Source organism: Schistocerca gregaria, chromosome 1, assembly GCF_023897955.1.
Source record: "Schistocerca gregaria isolate iqSchGreg1 chromosome 1, iqSchGreg1.2, whole genome shotgun sequence".
Taxonomy (NCBI): domain Eukaryota; kingdom Metazoa; phylum Arthropoda; class Insecta; order Orthoptera; family Acrididae; genus Schistocerca; species Schistocerca gregaria.
The window spans coordinates 384,383,341-384,408,035 of NC_064920.1; the positions used below are offsets into that span (position 1 = coordinate 384,383,341).

The following is a 24,695-nucleotide window of genomic DNA, read 5'->3' on the forward strand; positions in this document are numbered from 1 at the left end:
CTTTTTTCTGCCAGTGCATTATCAACTTTTCTGGATGTACCTGTCACAAATCTTCATTGGTGAAAAGCAAGTTTACAATAATGTTGTCACAAACTGTGTGTCCTGTGAAGTGTTCTTACCCAAAAACAAATACAGCTGAAACAATAAATATACATTCTTATAACTATCTTTGTGGTCTGGTATTGCTGTCCTGAACAATACATAAAATGCATTTAAGTGACATCCAATCAAAGATTCATTACCATCTTTCGCAGGTTCTCACAGTGTTTTGAGAAGATACATGGTGGTATACGAAAGACTGGTCCAGAGTATTAGACTGCTCATTGTCACCTGCGACTTGTAGTCTGTGGGGTGGTTCCATATCAACAAAGAGTAGTACACAGATTTGGTGACACAGTGGTGTACTACAGGGTCAGTGGCAAACGCAAAAAAGAATCGAGCCCCATCCGTTTGTACACCTACTGCAATCATAGATATTCAAGCACTTATAATCCAGAGTCCAAAGAAGTTGACACATAGTCACAACAAGTGCACATTTCATGTAGGTCTTGTCAAAGTGTTATTACTTGTCCAGATGACTGCAAGTGGCATCTCAATGGTAGACCTAGGTGTCATATACAGGGAGGAAAGTGACCAGTGAGGACAGAGGGTGTTGTACCCATCACCCTAACCAACAAGTTTGAAGTGCTTTCTCTCACTGAAATTGAAACTGAGCCACTGGGACTCACTTCACCTTTTTTGAGGAAAACCATTTTGCCTGCTGTCAAGAGGAATAGTGTAAGGGTCTATTAATCGCCAGCAGTTCAAATGTATGGTGAATGATGGTACCTCTTAGGGAAATGTCAGGGAGGGACAGGTAAGGACACCAGGTGCACTCAGTGTGTATGCCTGGGAGGTCTCACACAACATGTTGAAGAGTCTATTCCAGCCGCCATTGAGGGAACAATGTGCAACCAACTGCAGACTGCGGCACACTCTGGAACAAATGATGGTTGTCGTCTGGGCTCTGGTGTCAAACTTAAGTCATTCCAGCAACTGGCAGAGAAGGTTGGAAGACTAGCCTTGTGCATGTAGTTTCAACAAAGCTCACAATTTGCAGAACTGTCCCTAGAGCTGATTGCAGCACTTTGGTTCTGAGTCGAGTGGAAGCACTAAACCAGAGACTTTGAACATTTTGAGACTAGTTAGGCTGCAAATTCCTGGACTGCAGGATCCCCCTAGGTGTGCCCTAGACATCAGAGGCTGCTACTCAGGTAGCTAACTGTGTATGAGGTGCACACAAGGTTTTCTTTTTTTTTTTCTTTTTTAGATTAGGCAACTCTCCATCCAATCCAAATAACCACAGCTGTAGGAAACCCGGAACTACCAGTGTAAGATCGAAACAAATGCCTCCCACGCGTGAGAGTATTAAAATTCTAATGGTAAAATGCAGAAGCATTCACAACAAAGTGCCAGATTCTGAAGTGCTCATAAAAAGCAGTAAAGCTTGCGCATGATAGAGTAGCATGGAGAGTTGTATCAAACCAGTCTCAGGACTGAAGACCACAACAGCAACAACAGCAGCAGCAGAAGCTTGTAATTCTTTTTAAGCCGGACGGGGTGGCAGAGCGGTTCTAGGCGCTACAGTCTGGAACTGCGCGACCACTACGGTCACAGGTTCGAATCTTGCTTCGGGCATGGATGTGTGTGATATCCTTAGGTTAGTTAGGTTTCAGTAGTTCTAAGTTCTAGGGGACTGATGACCTCAGAAGTCCCAATGATAAAGGATCTTTCTTTCTATGTTTTCGCAGCATACTACACTTGTCTACATTGAGATTCAATTGCCATTCACTGCACCATGCGTCAATTCGTTGCAGATCCTCCTGCATTTCAGTACAAACTCTATGCACCTCCCAGAAGGTCCCCTCTTAAGTGCCAACGTGTACTATATCGCCCATGGCATCTGGCCTGCCGAGGAGCACCACAGTCCGGGACCCCTGAATAAATCACAAAAATCCACTGCATTGTGCCACTCACAAACAGACCTGGACTGCAGGCAGGTCAGTGAGACTAGATCCGATGGGCAGGGCTTACAAATTAGTGGGAAAAGATGGGCTTCAGACTGGCAGAGATTTTTCCAATGTTTTTTTCAAATTTCCCTGATATTTCCCAGATTTCCCTGACATGTTTGAAATTCCCTGATATTCTCTGATTTTCAGAATTTGTGGCAACTATGGCACTACTGAGCACCCAACGTGGTGGTTTCCTTTCAGGTTCCACATTACCTGGCACGTGAATCCAGACTGGGTAGCAATCACTTCCGTGCAAGTCGTCGACCACTTCCTATTGAGCAGTGTGAGCATGGGCTGGAGAGAAAAATGAGAGATCGATGCCCAGTGCAAAAGTGTGTGCTCTGTCCCATATTGAGCAAATGTGCGCGAGGTGACACGAGAAGCCTCTCAATTTCCCTAGCCTGGGACAGATAGTTGCGGAGCCCCAAAGCACATTGTGTACATTAAAATCACCACAGTGCAGCTGTGTAACAAGGTCATTTAGAGCCCGTTCATTGAGCGCATCATGTGACGGCACATAGAAGGAGCGTATTGTCAACAGATTATGCACATGCACTGATTTGGCAACTGCTTGTAAATTCGTTGTAAGTGAGAGAGGCAAGGAGTGGAAGTCGGTACTGACAAAAATACCTATCCCTCCTCTCAGGCCATCCTTTTTGTGGAGTACATAGCCTCAGGGTTCAGGGGCATATGACTCAGTGAAATTAGTCTCTTGGAGACACAGACACAATAGTCTACCCTGAGATAGTAGACGGAGTTCCTCCACATGCATCCTGAAACCCAGCAAGTTCCACTGAAGTATGGTAGTCATTCATCCTGTCTCTCCACAGGGGTGGGAAGGCCGCAGTGGGTGAAGGTTCAGTGGTGGGGCAAGACGAGTGCCCAACACACACTTCATACTCCATCAGCTCTGGGGAAGAGTCAGATGAATCATCAGGTAGAATCACATCGACATGGTCCAATGCTTTATCTCTTGATTTTGTGTGTTGTTGGTGCTTTACAGTAGCTTTTCACTGTTCTGAGGGCTCTGCCTGAGCCGAAGTAGGAGGGGTAATGGCCATGCTGGGTTACTGAACAGCCTCAGCCATCAGAGGTGCCTGGGGCTCTCCCAAGTACCTTTGTCTGCTGATCTAGGGGATGCTACAGGCTCTGAAACACTTGCTATCTTGCAAGTGCAATGACATGTGCAGGTGTTTTCTGTTCACACTCAACACCTCTGCTTGTGTAAAGCCATTAGCTTTGGGAGCATCTTCCTGAAGCATCAGCACAACAGATGTAACAAATGCGGGAGGCTGCATGGACTTGTAGATCTTTTTGGCTTCACCATAGAGGATATGATAATTCCTGTACTGTCTGTTTTTATTTTCTGTACTTCGCTTTCCTCTAGAAAGACTCTGCAGTCTCTATTCCAAACAGGGCGGTTTCCAGAGCAGTCTATACATTTGGCTGGAGATGAGCAACCAGCACCTTCATGAGCAGCCTTACTGCAGTTTCGCTTCTCCTTTACACCCGAGAGTTGTACACCCAAATGCTGGTATTTAAAATAGCACACTGGATTTGGGAAATAAGGCCTCATGTTAAGGTGAAGGAAGCCAGCCTTAACATGTTCACGAAGTTTCATGCTACTGAATGTCAGGATACAGGAGTTGGATTTGATAATATTTCCATCCACGCTATTTGTGATGTTTTGCATGGCAACTATACACTATGTGATCAAAAGTATCTGGACACCCCCAAAAACATAAGATTTTCATATTAGGTGCATTGTGCTGTCACCTACTGCCAGGTACTCCATATCAGTGTGACCTCATTAGTCATTAGACATCATGAGAGAGCAGAATGTGCCACTCCGCAACACTCACGGACTTCGACCGTGGTCAGGTGACTGTGTCACTTGTTTCATACATCTGTACGCGAGATTTCCACACTCCTAAATCCCTGGGTCCACTGTTTCCCATGTGATAGTGAAGAGGAAACATGAAGGGACAGGTACAGAACAAAAGCGTACAGGCCGATCTTGTCTGTTGACTGACAGAGGTCATCGACAGTTGAAGACGGTCGTAATGTGAGATGGATCCACTGCAAGTACTATGACAGTTAGGTGCAAGATGAGAAAACCTGGATTTCATGGTCGAGCAACTGCTCATAAGCGACACATCATCCGGTAAATGCCAAACGATGCCTCGCTTGGTGTATGGAGCACAAACATTAGACAATTGAACAGTGGAAAAACATTGTTTGGAATGACGAATCACGGTACACAATGTGGCAAACTGACGGCAGGGTATGGGTATTGCAAATGTCCTGTGAACGTCATCTGTCAGCATGTGTAGTGCCAACAGTAAAATTTGGAGGTGTTGGTGTTATGGTGTGGTCATGTTTTTCATGGAGGGAGCTTGCACCCTTTGTTGTTTTGTGTGGCACTATCACAGCACAGTCCTACATTGATGTTTTAAGCGCCTTCTTGCTTTCCACTGTTGAAGAGCAATTCGGGGATGGCAATTGCAACTTTCAACACAATCAAGCACCTGTTCATAGTGCACAGACTGTTGTTACACAAGAACAACATCCTTGTAATAGACTGGCCTGCACAGATTCTTGACCTAAATCCTATAGAACACCTTTGAGATGGTTTGGAATGCCGACTTCATGCCAGGCTTCACCGACCAACATCGATACCTCTCATCAGTGCAGCACTTCGTGAAGAACAGACACCGTATTGAATTCCAGCATTACCGATGGAGAGTGACACAAAATTGTATATTATTTTCAGCCAGGTGTCCCGATACTTTTGATCATATAGTGTACCTTCTGGAGACCACTTATGTTACAATCCTTCCTTGGGAATGTTGGTTACATCCCTGCATGTCACAACATCCAGGGTGCTACCCAGTTCAGTATTTATTGCACATTCCCCAAGGCATTTAGCAGTTTGTAGGTTAGTGGCTTGCTGGGAATCTGAAGTTTCCATTAGCAGGGTCCCAGTACCAAACGCTTCACTGATTTTAAGGAGCCACAGATTCCCTCAAAACCCATTTGTATACAGAAGGGCAAAATCTTCTCAAAACTACCCTCCTTCCGTTTCACCATGAGAAACACATAAACTCCCGTGTCAGGAGGATTGTCTACACAAGCCCACTTGTTAGACTGGGTGTTAGTACCTTCCAGCACCCATCTTTTCGCTTGGAGAAGGAAAGGAAAATTTTGGAGGATCCTTTTTGGTGCCATGAGCAGCTATGGAAATAAGGGTCCACTCAGACAGGGTCCTATGTGCCTGAATAAGCCTTAGACAACTGAGGTGTGGCAGGTTCCCCTGAGGTTGCCAGCTAGCAACTGTTCCACCTCAACAGCCTTGCATCTCATCAGTGCAACAGCCTTGCATCTCATCAGTGCACAGCACACCTTGAGATTCGAGGTTTTTTTAACAGAGGTTTTCATCATCCTCACGATCCGAGTGGTCAAGCCAAAAAACCCCTTCCCTGTGACATACGACGTTCTACTGCTGTGCTGTACAGTAGTCACTGAAGCATGCCCAGAGTTTACAGTGACAGAGAACTAACAGCCTTGACCAGTCCCCAGCTCAGGAACCCTGGGGTCGTCAAGCCCATACCCAGCAAATAAATGCTGATCCCCTGAAGGACATTTTCATCAACTCCTGATGCCAAAGTAGAGGACTGATCAACTTCTTTTTAAACTGAACACAATGCAACCACAGTGAATAGGACAGTGAGAAGTCAGTTCTGAAGAGAAGGGCTGTAAGAACATCTGGGAGGCTGAATTGCTTCTGACCTTAATTGGAGGATGAAATCATTCTACTTTTGCATCTATACTGTGCAAGCCACATTAAGGTGTTTGGTTAAGGATACTTTGTGTATCAATGTCACTCCCTCTTTGCCTGTTCAAGTAGAGTACAGTTCACGGGAAGAACGATTGCTGGTAACCCTCTGTGGGGGCTCAAATATCTCTGGTTTTAACTTGAGGCCTTTTGGGAGATATACATAGGAGAAAACAAAATAATGGCTCACTCTTCTAGAAAAGTATACTCTCGAAATTTTAACAGTAGACTGAACCATGGTGCATAATGCTTTTTTTCAAGTGTCTGTCACTGCAGATGGCCGAGTCTCCCAGTGACAATTTTGTGCTTACTAAATGATCCTGTAATGAAATGTGCTGTTCTTCTTTGCACATTCTGGAAGGGCACTGCTATAGTCACTTACTAACATTAATTTGGCCTTCAGCAAGCTTCATGTAGGCTACTGAAACACACACTATGACTCTTTTGAGAAGTTTTGCCATGAATATTATCAGGCAGATTTTAGATCTGTATACAACTGATTATTATACAACTTTTTATTATAGAACTCATTTTTTTATACAACAGTATCTCATTCATAAACAGCGAAATAAGTGCTCATGAAGAGGGGGCAAGGTAAGAGCACGTCAGGAGGGGATGGTTGGGGTGGGAGAAGGGAGGGTGTGTTCTGCAGCCACTATAATTTTTAATGAATAATTTTAGAATTAGATTTATTGTTACTTCATCATCTTAGACCTATGTCTAAGCATTTCTGTTCACTGTCAATATGCATAAAGCACTGTTTTGTTAGCATCTCGCTCACTTGGTGGAACAATGACTTGTTTTGTTTTATGGTCAAATATGGCACCATTTTTTGTCAATTTCATTGTTCTTCTCAGTCAACTCTGCTGTAATTTTTTGTCAAGTTTGCTGCTATATTTTTGCAGATTTTGGTATTTGTTTCTGATGGCTTATTTCTGAAGTACTATTATGCTCCTATTTTTGTCTTATTTAATTGTTTTTCACTGTTAAGTTGAAACTGAAAATTTAATTATCAATAATTTTATGTTTATTGACATCACAAATTACATTTATTTACATTGTTAAAAGAATATTAATATTAAACGCACCAAACCCGGAGCACAGTCCCACTGCAGGTAATCTGTCTACAGCTTGGTCAACAAAAACTGAATTTTCACTAGTTCATACAATTATTGACCAAATTTAAAAATTTAAAATGCTTTCATAATCTGCTCATTAAGAGCTGCAATCTTATGTTTCAGGTTTGACACTATAACTCAAGAACATCAGTTAGAAACAGTGCAGATGCATTGAGGCAGCGCATTACCCACACTATATTCATTCAGTATCTGAGAATGTAAGCACTTAGTGACTCCCAACAAACTTGACACATAACTTGAAACCATTATGAAACTTTTTCTCACACCCCTCACAAAAAGATGAAAAGAAAAAAGTTTATTGCTTATTACATTTACACTGTTCATGCATTGAAACAGCAGCATCAGATATTATGTTTTAACTGATTACTTCTTTCCTACCAGTTCTATTCATAACACAATTTTAGACAGGATCCACTTATACCCCTGAAGTACCTGCAAAAACATATCACTGCACGATGCATAGTTCAGGAGATGTAATGTTTCAATGTTTCATACATGGGAGTTCACTTCTTTAAAGAATCAGCGATGGAGGTTTATGGTTAAATCTAATGGATTTAAAAAAAAAAAATGTACCAATAGTGTAAAATTAGGTGCTCTGAGATCAAATTTAAACATGCGTGTAAACTGCCTTCAGCACAACACCAGACACTTAACAATGTCTACATATCCTAGTGGCATGGACAGTTGTTTTTCCTTAAATTATGAAGGGGTTTGAATACTTTCAGGATATCTTACATGACTGAGACCAAGAAATTCTATGTACAAGTAACAGACTTTTTGCCATATCAGCATTAATAAAGTTCATTATCATCTCAGAGATTAAACAAGAACCTACATCTATGAACACAGACTTAAGAGATGTACCTGTGTCAGAAGAGTTGTAAGCCTAATATGAAGGTACACTCCAGCGCATTTCAGTGTTTTCCGCACTTCTGCCTGAAGTATCTGTCCCTTCATGTTTCTCAAAAGATTAATTCTTTAATTGCTAAAAATTTGTCTTCCACATAATGAAGCAATTTTCACTTTTAGATCTTAATACTGGCAATGTTTTATTTAGGGATGTCAAATTTCCCACTTTTTTTTGCGTAACAAATCATACCAAAAATTATAGTTTTGTGATGTGTTTAATGTAGCGCATCAATTAAACTACATATTTCTGTAGGGAGCACATATAGATGCAAAAATCACCAAACATGGCAATTTAGCTTCACAAATACACAGATCAACATAACACCTGCTTTGTTTGTTTCCATCAGCCAATCACAGTACAGGACAAATAACATCACACAAACACGTATCTGGTGTTAGAACAGTACACCTAGAATATTCACTCCAATATTTATTCAATATTACTTTTTTTATTTCATAAATGAAATTTGTGATGACAGCATGACTTCCTGAGTAGGCTGGGGGCTAGGTCATATGCCATCTTGATTTACGTGTTTGCCAAACAAAAGAACTGTATTTGGTGTTTCTCACATTTATACTTGCGTATTACATAAATATCTAGTTTAACTGATATATCACATTAAAGATATCCCAAAAATGTGACATTTTTTGTACAGTAGGTTGTGCAAAATTGCTAGGAAAATTGAGGTCAGCGACTGAAACTGTTATTAGAATCTAGCTCGTTTGATGTCGCATCTAGAAGCATACTTCTTTATATATCAACTACTATTTTAAGATTACACACAATTTTCAGAAATGAGAAAAAGTCAAAATCCAATTTCAGCATTTAATAACTACTAGTTACCATTATTGGAAAACTGCTGGCCACAGGTTTGTAATATTTTTACACAGAAATAGGAAAAAATATCAAATTACATTACTTTTCATAACAACTTCCAATTTCACATTAGGTCACTAAAAATTGCCATCTCAAATTATTATTTTCTTGCAAAGTTTTCCTGTCCCTAAAAATAGGTTTAGCTATGTATGACGTCAGGCACTGATGCTTGTGCCAATGGTACAAAACTGAAAAGTCTTTTATAAATTAAGATTAAACTATTTCCGTGTCACTACAAATATGGTATCCCAATGATTCTGAATAAATATCATTGTTACTGTTATTAATTTTATTTTGTTAATTACCATATTCACTTTTTTGTAGATATCCAAAACTAGATGATAACCATTGTTATTTTAGCCATGAAGTACCTGGCACCACAGTTGCAATAGAAATTGGTTCTTGTGCTTTGCTTTACTTTCCACAATTTTCAATCAAGTGTACTTTATTCAGATAACTGCAGAGGGCAACAAAAGAACAGGTAACTACAAGTTTTATACAACTAACAAAAACACAGTTGTCTTAGAAAAACTAATAAGAAGAACTGCTTACTCTTAATAATAATTTAAATTAGATTTTCCTTCCAGATTTTTCATTGCACTATACCTCAATGCAGTGATTAATATAACATCAAGACAATAAGCCATAAATATCAAGTAAGATGGCATCCTCAAAATGAGGGAGACATTATCCACAGCATTATAGAAAACACAGCAAAGAAATCTGAGTCAGTCTATGTTCCCGACAAATGTGTTACATTAATCAGAAATGCAAAGAGGAGATGCCCAACATTTAAAAGAACAGAGCTTTGAGGAGTTCATGAATTTAAAACCACTGTATGATGAAGTAACTATAATATACCAAATAACACTGATGGGAATCCATTTAAGATCAGTGATGTGGTGCTTTTGTTTTTTGAGAAAGGTAGAGACTGTTTTTCTCAAAAGGGCAATTATGACTGTTTTTCTCAAAAAGGCAATTACAAACAACTGGAATGGCAAACTGTTAATTTCAAACCCAAAAAAGTGTTCTGTGGATAATAATTGGGAAGAAATTTGTGTAAAACCTGTGCACACAATGTACTTAACAATTCCACACACCAAAGTAAATTATTTGAAGAGCTTGATAACTAGTAACATAATTCCCGGGTTCTATAGCAGTTATTTTTAACAATATTTGTTAGCTTTGTCTGCAAATTATTGGCTTGCATATGATTTGTGACTTTCATATATTTTTTGTGTTTTGGAAAGTTAATGTATTTATATTTTTATTGAACAACAAAAAGAGAGTTACTACTCACCATACAGCGGAGAGATGCTGAGTCACAGAAAGAACAACAAAAAGACTGTCACACAATAAGCTTCCCGCCAACAAGGCCTTTGTCAAAAATAGAAAACAGACGCACACATGCTCTCACGCAAAAGCAACACACACACACTTGACCATAGAGTCTGGCAGCTTCAATTGGTAGAGACTGTGATCATGTGTGTTGATTTTTATTTCATATTTTATTTCCTTACTGAATTTTTTTAATGACATGAATCTCTTTTGCAATAAATTAGAATAAACAAACAAATAACATTATTCTCTCTGAGTTTTAGACCCTTCTTATAATTTAGTACCCAACACTTGACAGAAAGTAAATGGTAATTGAGATTTAATCTGGCACTCACCTCCGATCTCTATTTGTTCTTTGTACAACTGGAGCTCTATGATGCTCCTCACTACCTGAGTCCACCTCATCAGAACTGTTAATGACTAACTTCCGCCTAGAAACAACACACATTTTTCTGTAGGTAATGAACTTTGTCGGTAGGGGAATGAGAGACAATATCAATCATTCACAAGAATCTGTTAGGATTTGTGTGTCAAATAAGCAATTACATAACTGAATCTTCTACATGATCCCATTCCACGCAACAGCATTTGATTGTTATAACCATAATCGCCCATTTGAAGGTCACCATATAGGAGACAACATTTTGCAATAGAATATACAATTTTATACTCTTCTCCCAGCACTACTGTCAGTAAAGACATGCCTTTAGACTCTTAACTACTACTACTACTACTACTACTACTACACAAATTGCTTATGGCTAACATGGAAGTAAAGGGTCAAAAGTGAACTCGGCACAGTCACGCAGATGTCACAGGGTTTAAATGATGGAAAGTGGAAATGATCAGAATTAAGCATATTTTCTCCCAGTTATTTTCTACAAAACTGATTTCCTTGCTAAGCTGTTTGCCATGAGGTCACATTCAATTGAAGAACTGAGGGCACTAGTCACCAGATGGAAGGGGTAATAAAAAATGAACAGACATGCAGAAAAAAAGACCCTCACCGGTTGAGATTTTAGATAATGTTTTCCATCCAACTCTCTCTTTCTCTGTCTCTTAGCTCTACAGCTGCATAGGAACTCATTCAAAAACAGATGCACAAAGCCTGTTCCCTCACTTTCAACATTTGACAAGTGGGTAAATAAATTCAATTGTGTCTGATATACTGGACCACATCGAGGATTTCCCGAGATTGCAACCACAGACAAAAATATTGAGACAGTACACATGGTAAAGGAAAATCTGTGGTTCAAGAGGCATGAATTATCAGAAGAAATAACTAAACAAAATTTTTGAACAGAACAAGTGTTGTACTCGTTCAATGCTGACCCCAAGCAGGTGTGAAAAAGAATCTTTCATCAGCAACGTTAGCAACAGTTTAAAACAAAATTGATTCTGCATAATGATTTGCCAGTGTGGATTATACTTGAGTCCACAACTTCACTCTATAAATAAAACAGCAAGTGGATCAATGGATGGAATGCTTCGGGCCTTCTCCAAAAATGACAAGTCAGTTTCATTTGAAGGTAATTTTATGACTAATGTAACAGGTATTTTACCATTAATTATGTAGCAAAAGGTAAAAAAATCCGGTGAACTATAAAAGTATTCTAGATGAAAGAATATATGAGAAAGAAAGTGGGTTACAAAACGGCAGGCACAAGCCAATACATTTTTCTCAGGTGCTTTGGAAATAGGGAACCAAAAGCTTTGAAGAACAAATTGCTCTCCAAAAAGTTGCACAAGTGAAATTATGAGTTGAGAACATAATGGGTTCTGTCTATAGTTATTTATATGTGGGCTATAGGAATGAGCTCAATAATTAGCCTATCTTTACAAAATCTGTGTGACTAAATTAATGAGTATTGAGCAATTCAACAAATGCTAAGGGAAACATTTCTATTCTTACTAGACTTTGATGTCAAAGAAAAGCAACAGGTAGGGGATACAGATTTATTCAATCTATGTGATCCAAGCCCTATCTCATCGAACAAAGAACAAGTTCTACAAACTATAATCCGTCCATTCGTACTTGGAGAGTCAAAAATGTTATAGGTTCACATGGAAGAGAATGTAGACAGAAGACATATGAAGAGCTGCTTGAGATCTGCTTGTGTGGACACCAAATTACTAACATACAGGAATAGATATCTGTTCCTTCGGAGATGTCCGAAAGAACAGATACCATTCGTGATCTTGCAGCTCTCGAAGAATCAAATGTCTGAAAGAACAGATACCATTGGTGATCTTGCAGCTCTCAAAGAATGAAATTACAATGAAATCCAGACATTTAGTTGCTTACAGGTGTTGGTAAATATCAACGGGGACAGTTGAAAATGATTGCCCCGACCCGTACTCGAACCCGGGATCTCCTGCTTACATGATACCATCTTCAAATAAATAAGGCTTACTGGCCAATGATCTTCTTCAGTGCAAATGCACTCACACTGCCCAAACTCTTACGGGAATCAGTAGATTGACTGCCGCGAGTAAAGAGTATAGTGGGTAGGGGCACTACAAATGTACTGAGTGGACAGTAAGCTGTCAGTGTGAGTCTCACAGGGAGTGTGCCAGAGATAAGTCCCTGCAGTAGCATTATCCTCTGTGTCCTTGATGGCTCAGCCAGATAGAGCATCTGCCACGTAAGCAGGAGATCCTGGGTTCGAGTCACGGTCGGGGCTCACATTTTAAACTGTCCCCATTGATATTTATTAACACCTGTAAGAAGCTAAAGGTCTCGATTTCATTGCAATTTCATACTACAAACATGTTGAGAAACAAACTATCTGGACTAAAGATAGTGATGGATGGGAAAAAAGAGCGGCACTGATATGACAAGACACGACAGGATTTTATTTCAATTTCACGGTGGCAATCTCACATTATCACATTAGAGGACAAGAGAATTTTGAGCATATGATAACAGGACCATGACAGGTATGTTGAATTAAGCAAAACTATTCAGAAATTTCTTTGAAGGATACAAGATGTTACAATGGTAATTTGGTAAAGGATGTGACTGAAAACATTCAGAGTATCTATCAAACATAAGCTTATTCATTAACATCATAATATAATTAGTTAATATGACAAATGACACAGAAAATAACAGAAGAGGGAAAACTCACAACAATTTAAAAATCACAAATTCACTTTTGAAGGAAAAAGTATATACACAAGTATACTGGGGCCAGCAGAGGTCTTAGATCAATAATTGACTACATCTTAGTAAATGATAAGCTAGCATGCCACGTAAGGTACACAAGAGTTTATAGAGGACAAGATATAGGATCAGATCATTTCTTACTAATCTCCAGAACAGATCTTTTTACAAAATGGAAGAAAATAACCAAACAAGTAACAAACCAACAAGACTAAAGCATTTACAAACCAACAAGACTAAAGCATTTATAAGGTATACTTGCTTGATGAGGACAGTATTAGACACTTGTACCAAAGGAGATTAAATGAAGAACTAGCAAACTTACAAACTAAAGACAATATAGAAGAAGAATGGCAAACTCTGAAGAATACTGTATGTAGAGTAGCAGGAGAATCTCTCAGTAAAAAGAAAAGAAAATAATATGGAAAAGAAAAGGCATAAAAATTTGGAATGAGGATATAAAGAAAGCTGTCAAAGAATAACAGAATGCATATATAAAACACTTAAGCAGCACCACTATTGAGAACAAACAATACTATAAGGAGAAAAGAAATAATGCTAAATGGAAAGGAAAGCACAGCAGGAGCACTGAGGTAGGTTTATTTCTAATATCGAACATGATATCCACGGAAGACAACAAATTGTATATTAGGTTGAAAAACCTTAAACACAACAGAAAGAGAAGATACAAATAAGTAGTATTCAGAAAGAACACTGAAGTACTGAAAAAGAACATTACAGTGAATTGTGGTATGATCATACAGCACAAGAAACTGAAATTGACCAACTAGATGACAAAGGATTAGATGAAATACAGTCTGATGAATTAACATCTGCACTACACTAAAGACTGCTACATCTCTTCAACGAATGTTGTAAGAAGAAGAAGAAGAAGAAGAAGAAGAAGAAGAAGAAGAAGAAGACAAATAGTATTCCCAAAGACTGGAAAACAGCTACAGTAATATCAATTTTTAAAAAAGGAGCTAAAAGCCAATGCAGTAATTACAGAGGAATAAGTTTACTGGACTCAGCATACAAGGTGTATGCTGAGATTTTAAATCCAAGACTTAAAAACATAGCACAAGCAGTACTGCATGGGCTTTAGGAAAGGACACTCCACAATAGATACAGTTTTTATCCTACAGTAAATAATAGAAAAACAGAGAGAGTATAATAAAGAAACACACATTACTTTTATTGACTTTAAAAAAGCTTTTGACAATGTCAACAGACAGAAACTTTAGGAACACTGATGAATCACGGATATCCAAAGCATCTAGTAAATGCAATAAAAATTTTATATCAAGACACAAAAATCACTCTAGATCTCAATGGTAAAACAACTAATGAGGTGCCAGCTAACAAAGAGGTATGGCATCTCTCCAACTTTGTTCAACATCTACATTAATGAAATAATACATATATGGAAATCAGAATTTCAGAAAGGCAACTACCTAGACAGGAACATTGTTTTAAATAATTTACTATATGCTGATGATGCAGTGATCCTAGCAAATAAGGAAGATGACCTTCAGAAAGGAATCTACTTGCTAAAACAAATAAGTGCAAAATTTAACATGGAAATTTCAAAAGAAAAAACTAAGACAATTGCCTTCATGGGGAAAGAACCAATCAGAACCAAAATAGTGCTAGACCAGAAGATTTTAGAGCAAGTAAACCATTTCAGTTACCTCGAATGTGAAATGACATATGGCTACAGCAGAGATATTGAAATTATGCTTAGTAAATTCAGTCAGGTTTGTGTAACAAACATCAGGAACATAAAAAACAAAACCAGGAAAGACACTCAAATTAAATTTTACAAAACTGTTGCAGTTCCCACACTGCTCTATGCAAGTGAGACATCGGTGATTACCAAGAAGCAAGAAAGCCGGATTCAGGCACAAGAAATGAAACTCCTTAGAGGTGTTAAAGGTTGCACAGGAGAAAACAGGCTAAGAAATCAAGATATTAGAGAAGAACTGCAAATCTTTAGCCTCAAAGATTGAATTTGAGATTACAGAAGAAAACGGAACAAACATCTACAAAGAATGGAGAGTGAGAGACTTCTCTTAAAGGCAAGAAATTATAAGTGCCATGGGAGAAGAGACAGAGGAAGACCACAACAGAGATGGGTACCGTAACAGGCAACTTCTGCCTAATACCTGAAGAGAAGATGAAGATGAGAAAACTAAACGATCATTCTAAGAATACTTTAAATGTCTGTATATATCATGAGATGAATGAAAAACATAGATAGTCATGAAGTAATGAGGTTTTTGAATACAAGTAATTAAAGCTGGGGCAAAAGAAATACAGGATGGAAATGCTAAATGTCAAACTATTATTCAACATACAAGAAAGGTGTTAGACAAAATATAAAGGACCAAAGACCTATGAGGCTCTCAACCATAATTTTAACAATTTTTACTGAAATAATCACCAGCCTTACAGAAGTAGCAGAAGATCACAATCAAGCATAGGAAGAAGATAGCTTTAGAAGCCAATATAGCACAGTGTACTATTTATAAGTTGTAATAAAGTTATGGTGACAGCAATGAGCATGATTTACTCCACTGACTAGGCTTCATAAATTTTTGAAAACTTTTGATTCAACCTGAACATAATTGGTACTCACATTTCTTGAGAAACACCACAAGTAAGCTATGTTAGTAACTGAAAAATACGCAAATCAATGCTACAGTTTCTATTACACTGCATCACAATAGTGAGACATGCAGAATTTAACAAAGAGGTCAGGCAAGGTGATTCCATATCACCAAGCTACGCTGTCTAACAAATAATGTGAAGCACCCAGAAGTACAAGAAACAAAGTGAAACTTTATGGGCTGAGAATGTGAGTGAAGTTTACAGTGTCTCACTTCACTAGCATGTTGTGAAAATGCAATTGCAAGAAAATTCTGAAACAGTGATTTATTAAATCAAACAATGGAAAATCCAGGAAGGAATGTAACAACACCAGAGAAGGAAAGTTGCTACTCACCATATAACAGAGATGCTGAGTCGCAATAGGCATAATAAAAAGATTCACACAGCAGCTTATGAAGAGGCACATCCTCGTTTCTCTAGCTATCAATTGCTCTTAAAAATTACATTCGTTCACCAAAAAAGTCTGTCGTTATTGAAAAAACACAGTAGATAATGAAATTTTACATAATAACAATAAAGTAAGATACTCTCGTCTTTACGTGCTCTCATTTGCCTAAGTCTCATTTCGATATTTGAAAGCATTTATGTAATATGAGGAATGTCACGCATATTTCACTTTGGTTTTATTGCTGGTGCAGCGTGATTGCAAATGAGTGTGCTACATTACATCAATTCTCAATTATGTGCCTAACTGCTATTCAATGTCTCCAATTACAAGATTTCTTGGAAATTTAAGACTAACTGATAAACAGAAGTAAACAAGGGAAAATTATCAATGTTTTTTTTTAAAACATGTTAGCACTAGGAGAGTTTTACAATGGCAAGTGTCAACTAACCTTTGTATGGTATGTGCTTTGTTTTTCTCTAGGTGCTGCAGGTCATCCTGTTTCCCAGGACATCTGCCACCTTCGTTCTCATGACGTACCCGTGAGCTATATGGAATTACAGATTTGAATTAATATTTACACCAGAAAAGTATCATACATTGTTGCTACCCTCAACACATAATACAGATTGTAACACAGATAAGGAAACATATGGTTTCAGTGGGAGGGTGCAGCGTTGTACGGAGAAATACAATTGATAGGGAGGTTGCACATGACTGCTATTACCCACCTAAAATATATATATAAAAGGGGGTGACTTTCACACATGGTAACATTACAGCTGGAATGTCATACTGTTGTCTCTTGTATTACTTCCATCATCATTGCTTCTCTCATTGTTATTCTTACTGTCATTACTAACGTTAGTCCATAAATTAATATGGGATTATCCATGTCAACAGCTTCGTTGATTAAAACATAATCCCCTTTGCATTTACGTATATGAATTCAAAGAGAAGTCCAGTCACCTTTACTTATTACACATCAATTGGAATTCATTTCTTACAATACCTCTTTACAACCCAGATTTAAACATCGTTTATTTAATATTAGTTACAGTGAAAGAATATTTAAGAAAGAAGAGAAACAGCAGAGAGAGCAGTGTGCTGACTCCCCCCCCCCCCCCCCCCCTACGCCCCCCCATACAACATCCAGTGATGTCTCTGGCAGATGATGACACAATGGTTGGTCGGTATCAATGGGCCCACCATGGCCTGTGGATGGAGCTGTTCCATACATATGAAAACAGTGAGAGATTTGGGATTAATTTGCTTTGAGGCATTCATGCACTTTTCAAAGTTCATGTTATTGTGATAACCAAAAAAATTCATTCCAAACTTATATACTAATAATTTGTTTAGTATGAACTTACAAACACCAACATCAAACTCAATAATAGCTCCCTCCCTCTTAGAAAGTGGTGCAGACAAACCTTTGTTCTTAGATTTCTCTTCAAAAATGATCTGTGGTGCGCAATGAGTAAAACTAAATCTCAACCACACATGCCAGTTATAATTTCTGAATTGCTTGTATGTATTGCAATCTTTTTCTGCAGATCACTACTTTTCTGCTGATAATTTCCACTTATTTGCCTTTTTCTTCCATCCAAACCCAAAGTTACCTATAATTTTATACACAACTCAACTGCTTCCCAAAAATTGTATCTTCTGTTTTAAAACTTGAAGCAATGTTCTCAATGTTGGGTTTATTTTGTGCGTGTCAACATTTTCTATTTTCAGTTTCTTCCTGGAATGCTTCTTATTTGGTGTGGTAAAAGATCTAGATTCCTTGTCAATTCTATGGTCTTCACTCAGAATTAATTTCGAGCCACTCACAAATAAACCACAGCATCAGCAAAACATGAAACAATGTTTTTTTAGGCTGGTTTTTATAAGCACTATTCTTAATGAGTTGTGATACATTGCAAACAGCAGCACATTCCTATTGTGCAAAATTGTCTTGCTATCTACTTCCTCAACCACTGAATGTTTTCTAGAGTCAAAAAAGGATGGGAATGCAGAGACTGTCACTACAGGTCTGTGCCAATGTGTCACTAGAGCTGATCTTTTAGTGACTAGCTGGGAAAAAAGGACATTGTGATACATCATGGCTACAGTGTTGTTTTTATGACTATACATTCAACATTGTCTGCTTAGTACATCAGCAGTCCATCTTTCATGGACTCTGTTGGTGATCAGTACAGCTTGAATTCTTGCATATTTACATGTTTTATTCCTTGACAGTTAAACATATGTATGTAAGGAATAAATTTATTCATTGTTGTAAGGAATTTATTACAGAAGTTTTACAGTGAATGTAAATGCATATATGATGGGTTGATGCACATTTAACTAATTTGTGCATATTTATTCATATATTTTACTTTTTTAGCAATGATTTTTGAAATAGAAATGTTTCACCACGATAGAAGAAGAAGAAGAAGCAAAAGAGAAAGACCTGAGCAAATTTCTCCTTTTGTGTAGAAGGACTGTTACATATCACATTTCTAATTCCATAAGTGGTCACTGAATAATGAGAACATAGCTTTCAACAATGTGCAGTTGCTGATCTAGTATAAAAAAATATGCTGCTCAACAGCTTAATGTAAACTATACAATGTTCTTATTAGTAACTTGAATACAAAGCATTAATGTTTACTGTGGAGCACTGTTACTTGTTATTTGAGTTAATATGTCTATGTTCCTCAAAGACCAACAGAATATTCCATAAATATTAATCAATGTTTAATAATCAAGTGGAAAATCTTTAAAGTAAGGTGCATGAAACTTGATACGGTTTTTATAATGTTACAAACAAAGCTGTCACCTGGAACAATTACATTTCCAAGAAAATTAAAAAGTTGCATTTCCAGTTATATTAAATTTGTAACTAATGTGCTGTTACTCATAACTTCCGGAGTATGAGCAGGAGAAGAGAAAATACTACAATGCTGAGGAAACAGAATACTACAATGTCATGCAGTAAAGCTTATTTCCTTCAACAGTGGATTGATGGAAATACAGTGCTGTGCCAAGTGTGTGAAAAAATACATCAATCTTATTTTTGTACTTCCTGAATATTTTAAAAATAAATGTGATTTTTGAGTTAGTGAGGATTGTTTTTATTTAACTAAATAAGCTCTCATTATTTTTATACTATTGTTATAGGTGCTTTGGGACAAAAAAATTCAGATTACACAATGTTTACAAACACATGTTCACAGAAATGCTGCCAATAAAATTGTCTCCGAGATCCAAACTACCTTACCTGTTGCATTTTCTGCACGCAGAAGTGGAAATTATGGCAATGAAAATTTTTCAAGAGGCATCTGCAAAACGTTAGTTTCTGACATTTCTTTCAAAAATTTAAATAATGTAGAATTTTAAATGCTCCTCCAAAAATATTCTGAATGAAAAGATCCTGATGAATCGACATTAAGGAAAAACTACCTTGGCAAAGTTTATGAAGAGATAAGTTCAAAAACTTATTTAATGAAACTAGTTTGTGTGTCAACTAACCCCCCGCCCCCCTTTTCCCCAATATATACAAAAATATTTTCAAATAGAAACATAAAATACTGTATGGCCCGCAATGCCACACGGTTTGATCTAGTTACTTTATGATAAAGAAACACATTTTTACAATTTTTTTAAAACTAGTCCTTGCTCCCCTTCCTCGCAAAAGAAGTGGGACTCCAAACTACACCATTGATCTTTACTCATTTTCAATAAAATAATTATTTTTAGGTATTACTAGACATAAGAGATGATATTGGTGACTCAAACTTGTGGTTATCTGACTCATGTGGGAAATTTATTGCCAATGTCATATGTGAAAAATGACAGAATCTGAACAAGGAACACCACATCTCATTGTCTCCAGGGTAATGGAAGAAACAAAACATTCAACAACTGCTAGGATGCATTACATGTTTTGTGGCCTCCTAAAGAAAATGAAGAAACACTCTTGCTGATAAGCTTTGCAGGTATTTTATCATACAGCAGTTCATACGATGCATTAAGCACATGATCTTCACTGGTTGGCTCAGAAAATTAGAGTGAATCTTCCATAAGTAAATGCCTTAATTTTCTATCTGAAAGATGTGTTTGCGAAGGTGCCATCAAGAGTAAATTATTTACTCATATGATGCAAGAACTCTTATCCTCAGACTCACTCCTCACAGCTACTTATGAGAGAAACAAAATACTTATCTCCACGGTATTTCTTTCCAGATGGTAAGTTATGTGTGTACCAAGTTTGGCTGAAATAGATCCAGAGGTTTAGAAGGAGTTTCTAATCCACAACTTTGGCTGCATATGTGCATGTCACATTTATTTAACACATTCACATATATTTGTACATATTTCACCTCCCTGTAGTTTCACATTGGCACGGCTCAATGTTTATGAGGCCGTATCACCTTAATTGCATGTTGTACAAAGATATAATTTTGCATGTATATCAAGTCTTATATTTGGACACTGGATGCAAAAGTGTGTAAAGAAGATATGAATTAAAGTACCATGTATCATGCAGCAGTTTTTCATGCATCTCAGTATTTATGATGTCATACCTTCTGAACTACGTGCTATACAATGATACATTTTTGCAGATTTATTCAATAGTATATGTGAATACTATCTGCAAAATGTGTTGTGGATAGTGTTATGAGTAAACACGTGATAAGTTAAAAGGTTAAGCCAGTGAAAATGTAGTAAGTGGCAAACTGTTTTCCTTTCATCATTTCATCATTTTGTAAGGGGAGGAGGAGGAGGAGGAGGGGGGGGGGAGAGAGAGTTGAGCAAGAAAAATCCTTGTAAAACTTTGAAATTGTGTGTAAAATTGGTTGCAAGACAGTAAGTGCTCACATTTTCAAATACTGGATGAATATAGTCTGATCATCTGCATGTTGTGAGCTACGCTTCTGTTCACCTTTTATACCACAGTGGTAAGTCTAGTTGAAATCAATCCAGTGGTTCAGGAGGAGATTTGAAACTACATACATACACATACATACATACACTTTTATAATATGTATGGATTCAGTGCAATTTATCTACAGTGCGGCCCATATTTGTCACCCTCTGAACCAATTAAGGAAAAAGGAAGCTATGTTCAAACATATCCAAGCATCTCAGAAAGCACTTCTCACTCCAAAATCACATCTTACACTGAAGAGCCAAAGAAACTGGTACACCAGCCTAAATCGCGTAGGGCCCCCGCGAGCATGCAGAAGTGCCACAATGTGACGTGGCCTGGACTCAACTAATGTCTGAACTAGTTCTGGAGGGAATTGACACCATGAACCCTGCAGGCCTGTCCATAAATCTGTAAGAGTACAAGAGGGCAGAGCCCTCTTCTGAACAGCACATTGCAAGGCCCCCCAGATATGCTCAATAATGTTCATGTCTGGGGAGTTCGGTGGCCAGCGGAAGTGTTTAAACTCAGAAGAGTCTTCCTGGAGCCACTCTGTAGCAATTCTGGACATGTGTGGTGTCACATTGTCCTGCTGGAATTGCCCAAGTCTGTCGGAATGCACAATGGGCATGAATGAATGCAGGTGATCAGACAGGATGCTTACGTACATGTCACCTGTCAGAGTCATATTTGGACACATCAGGGGTCCCACATCACTCCAACTGCACATGGCCCACAGCATTACAGGACCTCCACCAGCTAGAACAGTATCCTGTTAACATGCAAGATCCATGGATTCATGAGCTTGTCTCCATACCTGTACATGTACATCTTCTCAATACAATTTGAAATGAGACTCATCCAACCAGGCAACATTTTTCCAGTTGTCAACAGTCCAAGGCGAGGCGTAAAGCTTTGTGTTGTGCAGTCTTCAAGGATACATGAGTGGCCCTTTGGCTCCCAAAGCCCTTATCAATTATGTTTTGTTGAATGGTTCACATGCTGACCCTTGTTGATGGTCCAGCATTTAAATCTGCAACAATTTGCAGAAAGGTTGCACTTCTGTCATGTTGAACTATTCTCTTCAGTCATCATTGGTTGCATTCTTCCAGGATCTTTTTCTGGCCATAGCAATGTCGGAAATTTGATGTCCTGATATTCATGGTACACTCATGAAATGGTTGTATGGGAAAATCCCCGCATTATCGTTACCTCTGAGATGCTGTCTCCCATTGCCCGTGTGTCGACTACAACACCACATTCAAACTCACTTAAATGTTGATAACCTGCCATTGTAGCAGCAGTAACCAATCTAACAACTATGCCAGACACTTGTCGTCTTATGTAGGTGTTGCCAATTGTAGTGCCATATTCTTCCTGTTTACATATCTCCGTATTTGAATATGCATGCCTATATCAGCTTCCTTGGCACTTCCTGTTTACATATGAGGGCTATCCACAAAGTACATTACGTTTTCGTTTGTGTCTATTAGGGGCAGGACTAGCACGGCCATCTTGGTGTCATGGCATTCCGCCGCTCAGTCGGCATCCTGCCGTGCTAGTGAGAGGTTCGTGCTGTACTCCGTTGAGTTACTGTGACAGTTTGAAATGTCAGCGTTAATTGAAAATGCCGCGAAGTGTGAAGTGCGTGCTGTAACAAGGTTTCTGACAGCAAAAAACTGCACACCAATAGAAATCTATTGGCAGCTTTGTGAAGTGTATGAGGACAACATATCACTGAAGGTGGAGTGCGTCAATGGGTCATAAAATTTAAAAATGGCCGAACTAACGTTCACGACGAAGAGTGAAGTGGAAGACCCTGCATAGTGACTGCCGAACTTGTCGAAAAAGTCGATGCCGCGGTCCGTGAAAACTGTAATTTCACATTAACGGAACTCTATATGACTTTTCCACAAATTTCACGAAGTTTGTTGCACAAAATCATTACCGAAAAGCTTGGTTACCACAAGTTTTGTGCAAGATGGACACCAAAAATCTTGACAGAGATTCACAAAAATCAGCGAATGGCTGCAGCGTTAACGTTTTTGGACACTTACGTGACAGATGGCGACTCATTACTCGATCGCATCGTTACTGGTGACGAAACATGGGTTAAGCATGTGTACTATGAGACAAAATTGCAGTCAATGCAGTGGGGGCACACAAATTCCCCCCAAAAACCCAAGAAATGCATGCAGACAATGTCGGCAAGGAAAATGATGGCGCCTGTCTTTTGGGACAGAAAAGGTGTGGTTTTTGTGGATTTCCTGGAAAGAGGCACTACAATAAACTCTCAAAGGTATTGCCAAACTCTGCACAACCTCAGAAGAGCAATACAAAACAAGTGCAGGGGAAAGTTGGGCTCAAAGATCTTGCTGATTCACGACAACGCCTGGGCCCACACGGCAAATGCCACTCGAGAAGTTCTCGAATCTTTTAAGTGGGAGTTGTTTCCTCATCCCCTGTACAGTCCCGACCTGGCACCGAGCGACTTCCACTTACTCCGAGCAATGAAGAAGTGGTTGGCTATGCAGCGTTTTGATGACGACGCACAGCTTCAAGAAGTGGTAACCACGTGGTTGAAGGTGCAGGCAGCCAAATTTTATGACGAAGGAATTTCCAAGCTCGTCCATCGCTACGATAAGTGCCTTAATTTAAATGGCAACTATGTAGAAAAGTAGTATTTAAGTGTGGCTTTCATCTGTATATAATTTAAAAAAATTCCAATACTTTATTTATTTTTAATTTCAAAACATAATGTACTTTGTGGATAGCCCTCGTATCTCTGTATTTGAATACGGATGCCTATACCAGTTTCTTTGGTGCTTCAGTGTAAATCTGCTCCTGCCTCACTACTTTGATGTCTGCTAGGTGTCTTTCATTTACAATCAATGCATCATAACAAGGAAGTGGCACTGTAGTTCACATAAGAATCCAGAGGGATCAGAAAAATCAACTGGAACAGTAACCTCGGCAACAGTACAACTAGATTATTTATGCATAAAGAGGTATCTATACACATTTCTGGGATCTGGAAACTTATTGCTTTTTTTAAGGGTACAAAATGAATAAACACTCTTGGTGATAAGCTTTGCAGGTATTTTATCATACAGCAGTTCATACGATGCATTAAGCACATGCTCTTCACTGGTTGGCTCAGAAAATTAGAGTGAATCTTCCATAAGTAAATGCCTTAATTTTCTATCTGAAAGATGGTGTGGTTCATGGTGTGGATTCCTGTAGTCATGTCCTAGTTCATGAACCACGGGAAACGTATGAGTTGCCAAGTAAGTGGTCCTGACAGTCGGGATACCAGTTATTTTGGAAGAAGGCTGGGCATCTCGGACATATTCTGAGTCGTGGTCACCTTTGTGCTCATACGGCAAAGACTACCAAATCCACTGGTT

General features: G+C 38.4%; 1 protein-coding gene across 9 annotated transcripts in view; it reads right to left on the bottom strand.

Moving 5' to 3' along the window:
* The window catches only part of LOC126348631 (telomeric repeat-binding factor 2-interacting protein 1-like), a 183,681-nt gene that overhangs the window by 34,196 nt on the left and 124,790 nt on the right, over nt 1-24,695 (bottom strand). For 6 of the 9 annotated variants that reach the window (XM_050002371.1, XM_050002372.1, XM_050002373.1 and 3 more), the window contains 2 exons: nt 16,822-16,917; nt 10,485-10,580 (listed from right to left, as the gene is read on the bottom strand). In XM_050002371.1, coding sequence (XP_049858328.1) covers nt 10,485-10,580; nt 16,822-16,917 — 192 coding nt within the window. The remainder of the gene's footprint in view (nt 1-10,484; nt 10,581-16,821; nt 16,918-24,695) is intronic. The other 3 variants (XM_050002375.1, XM_050002374.1, XM_050002376.1) reach the window with 1 other exon arrangement.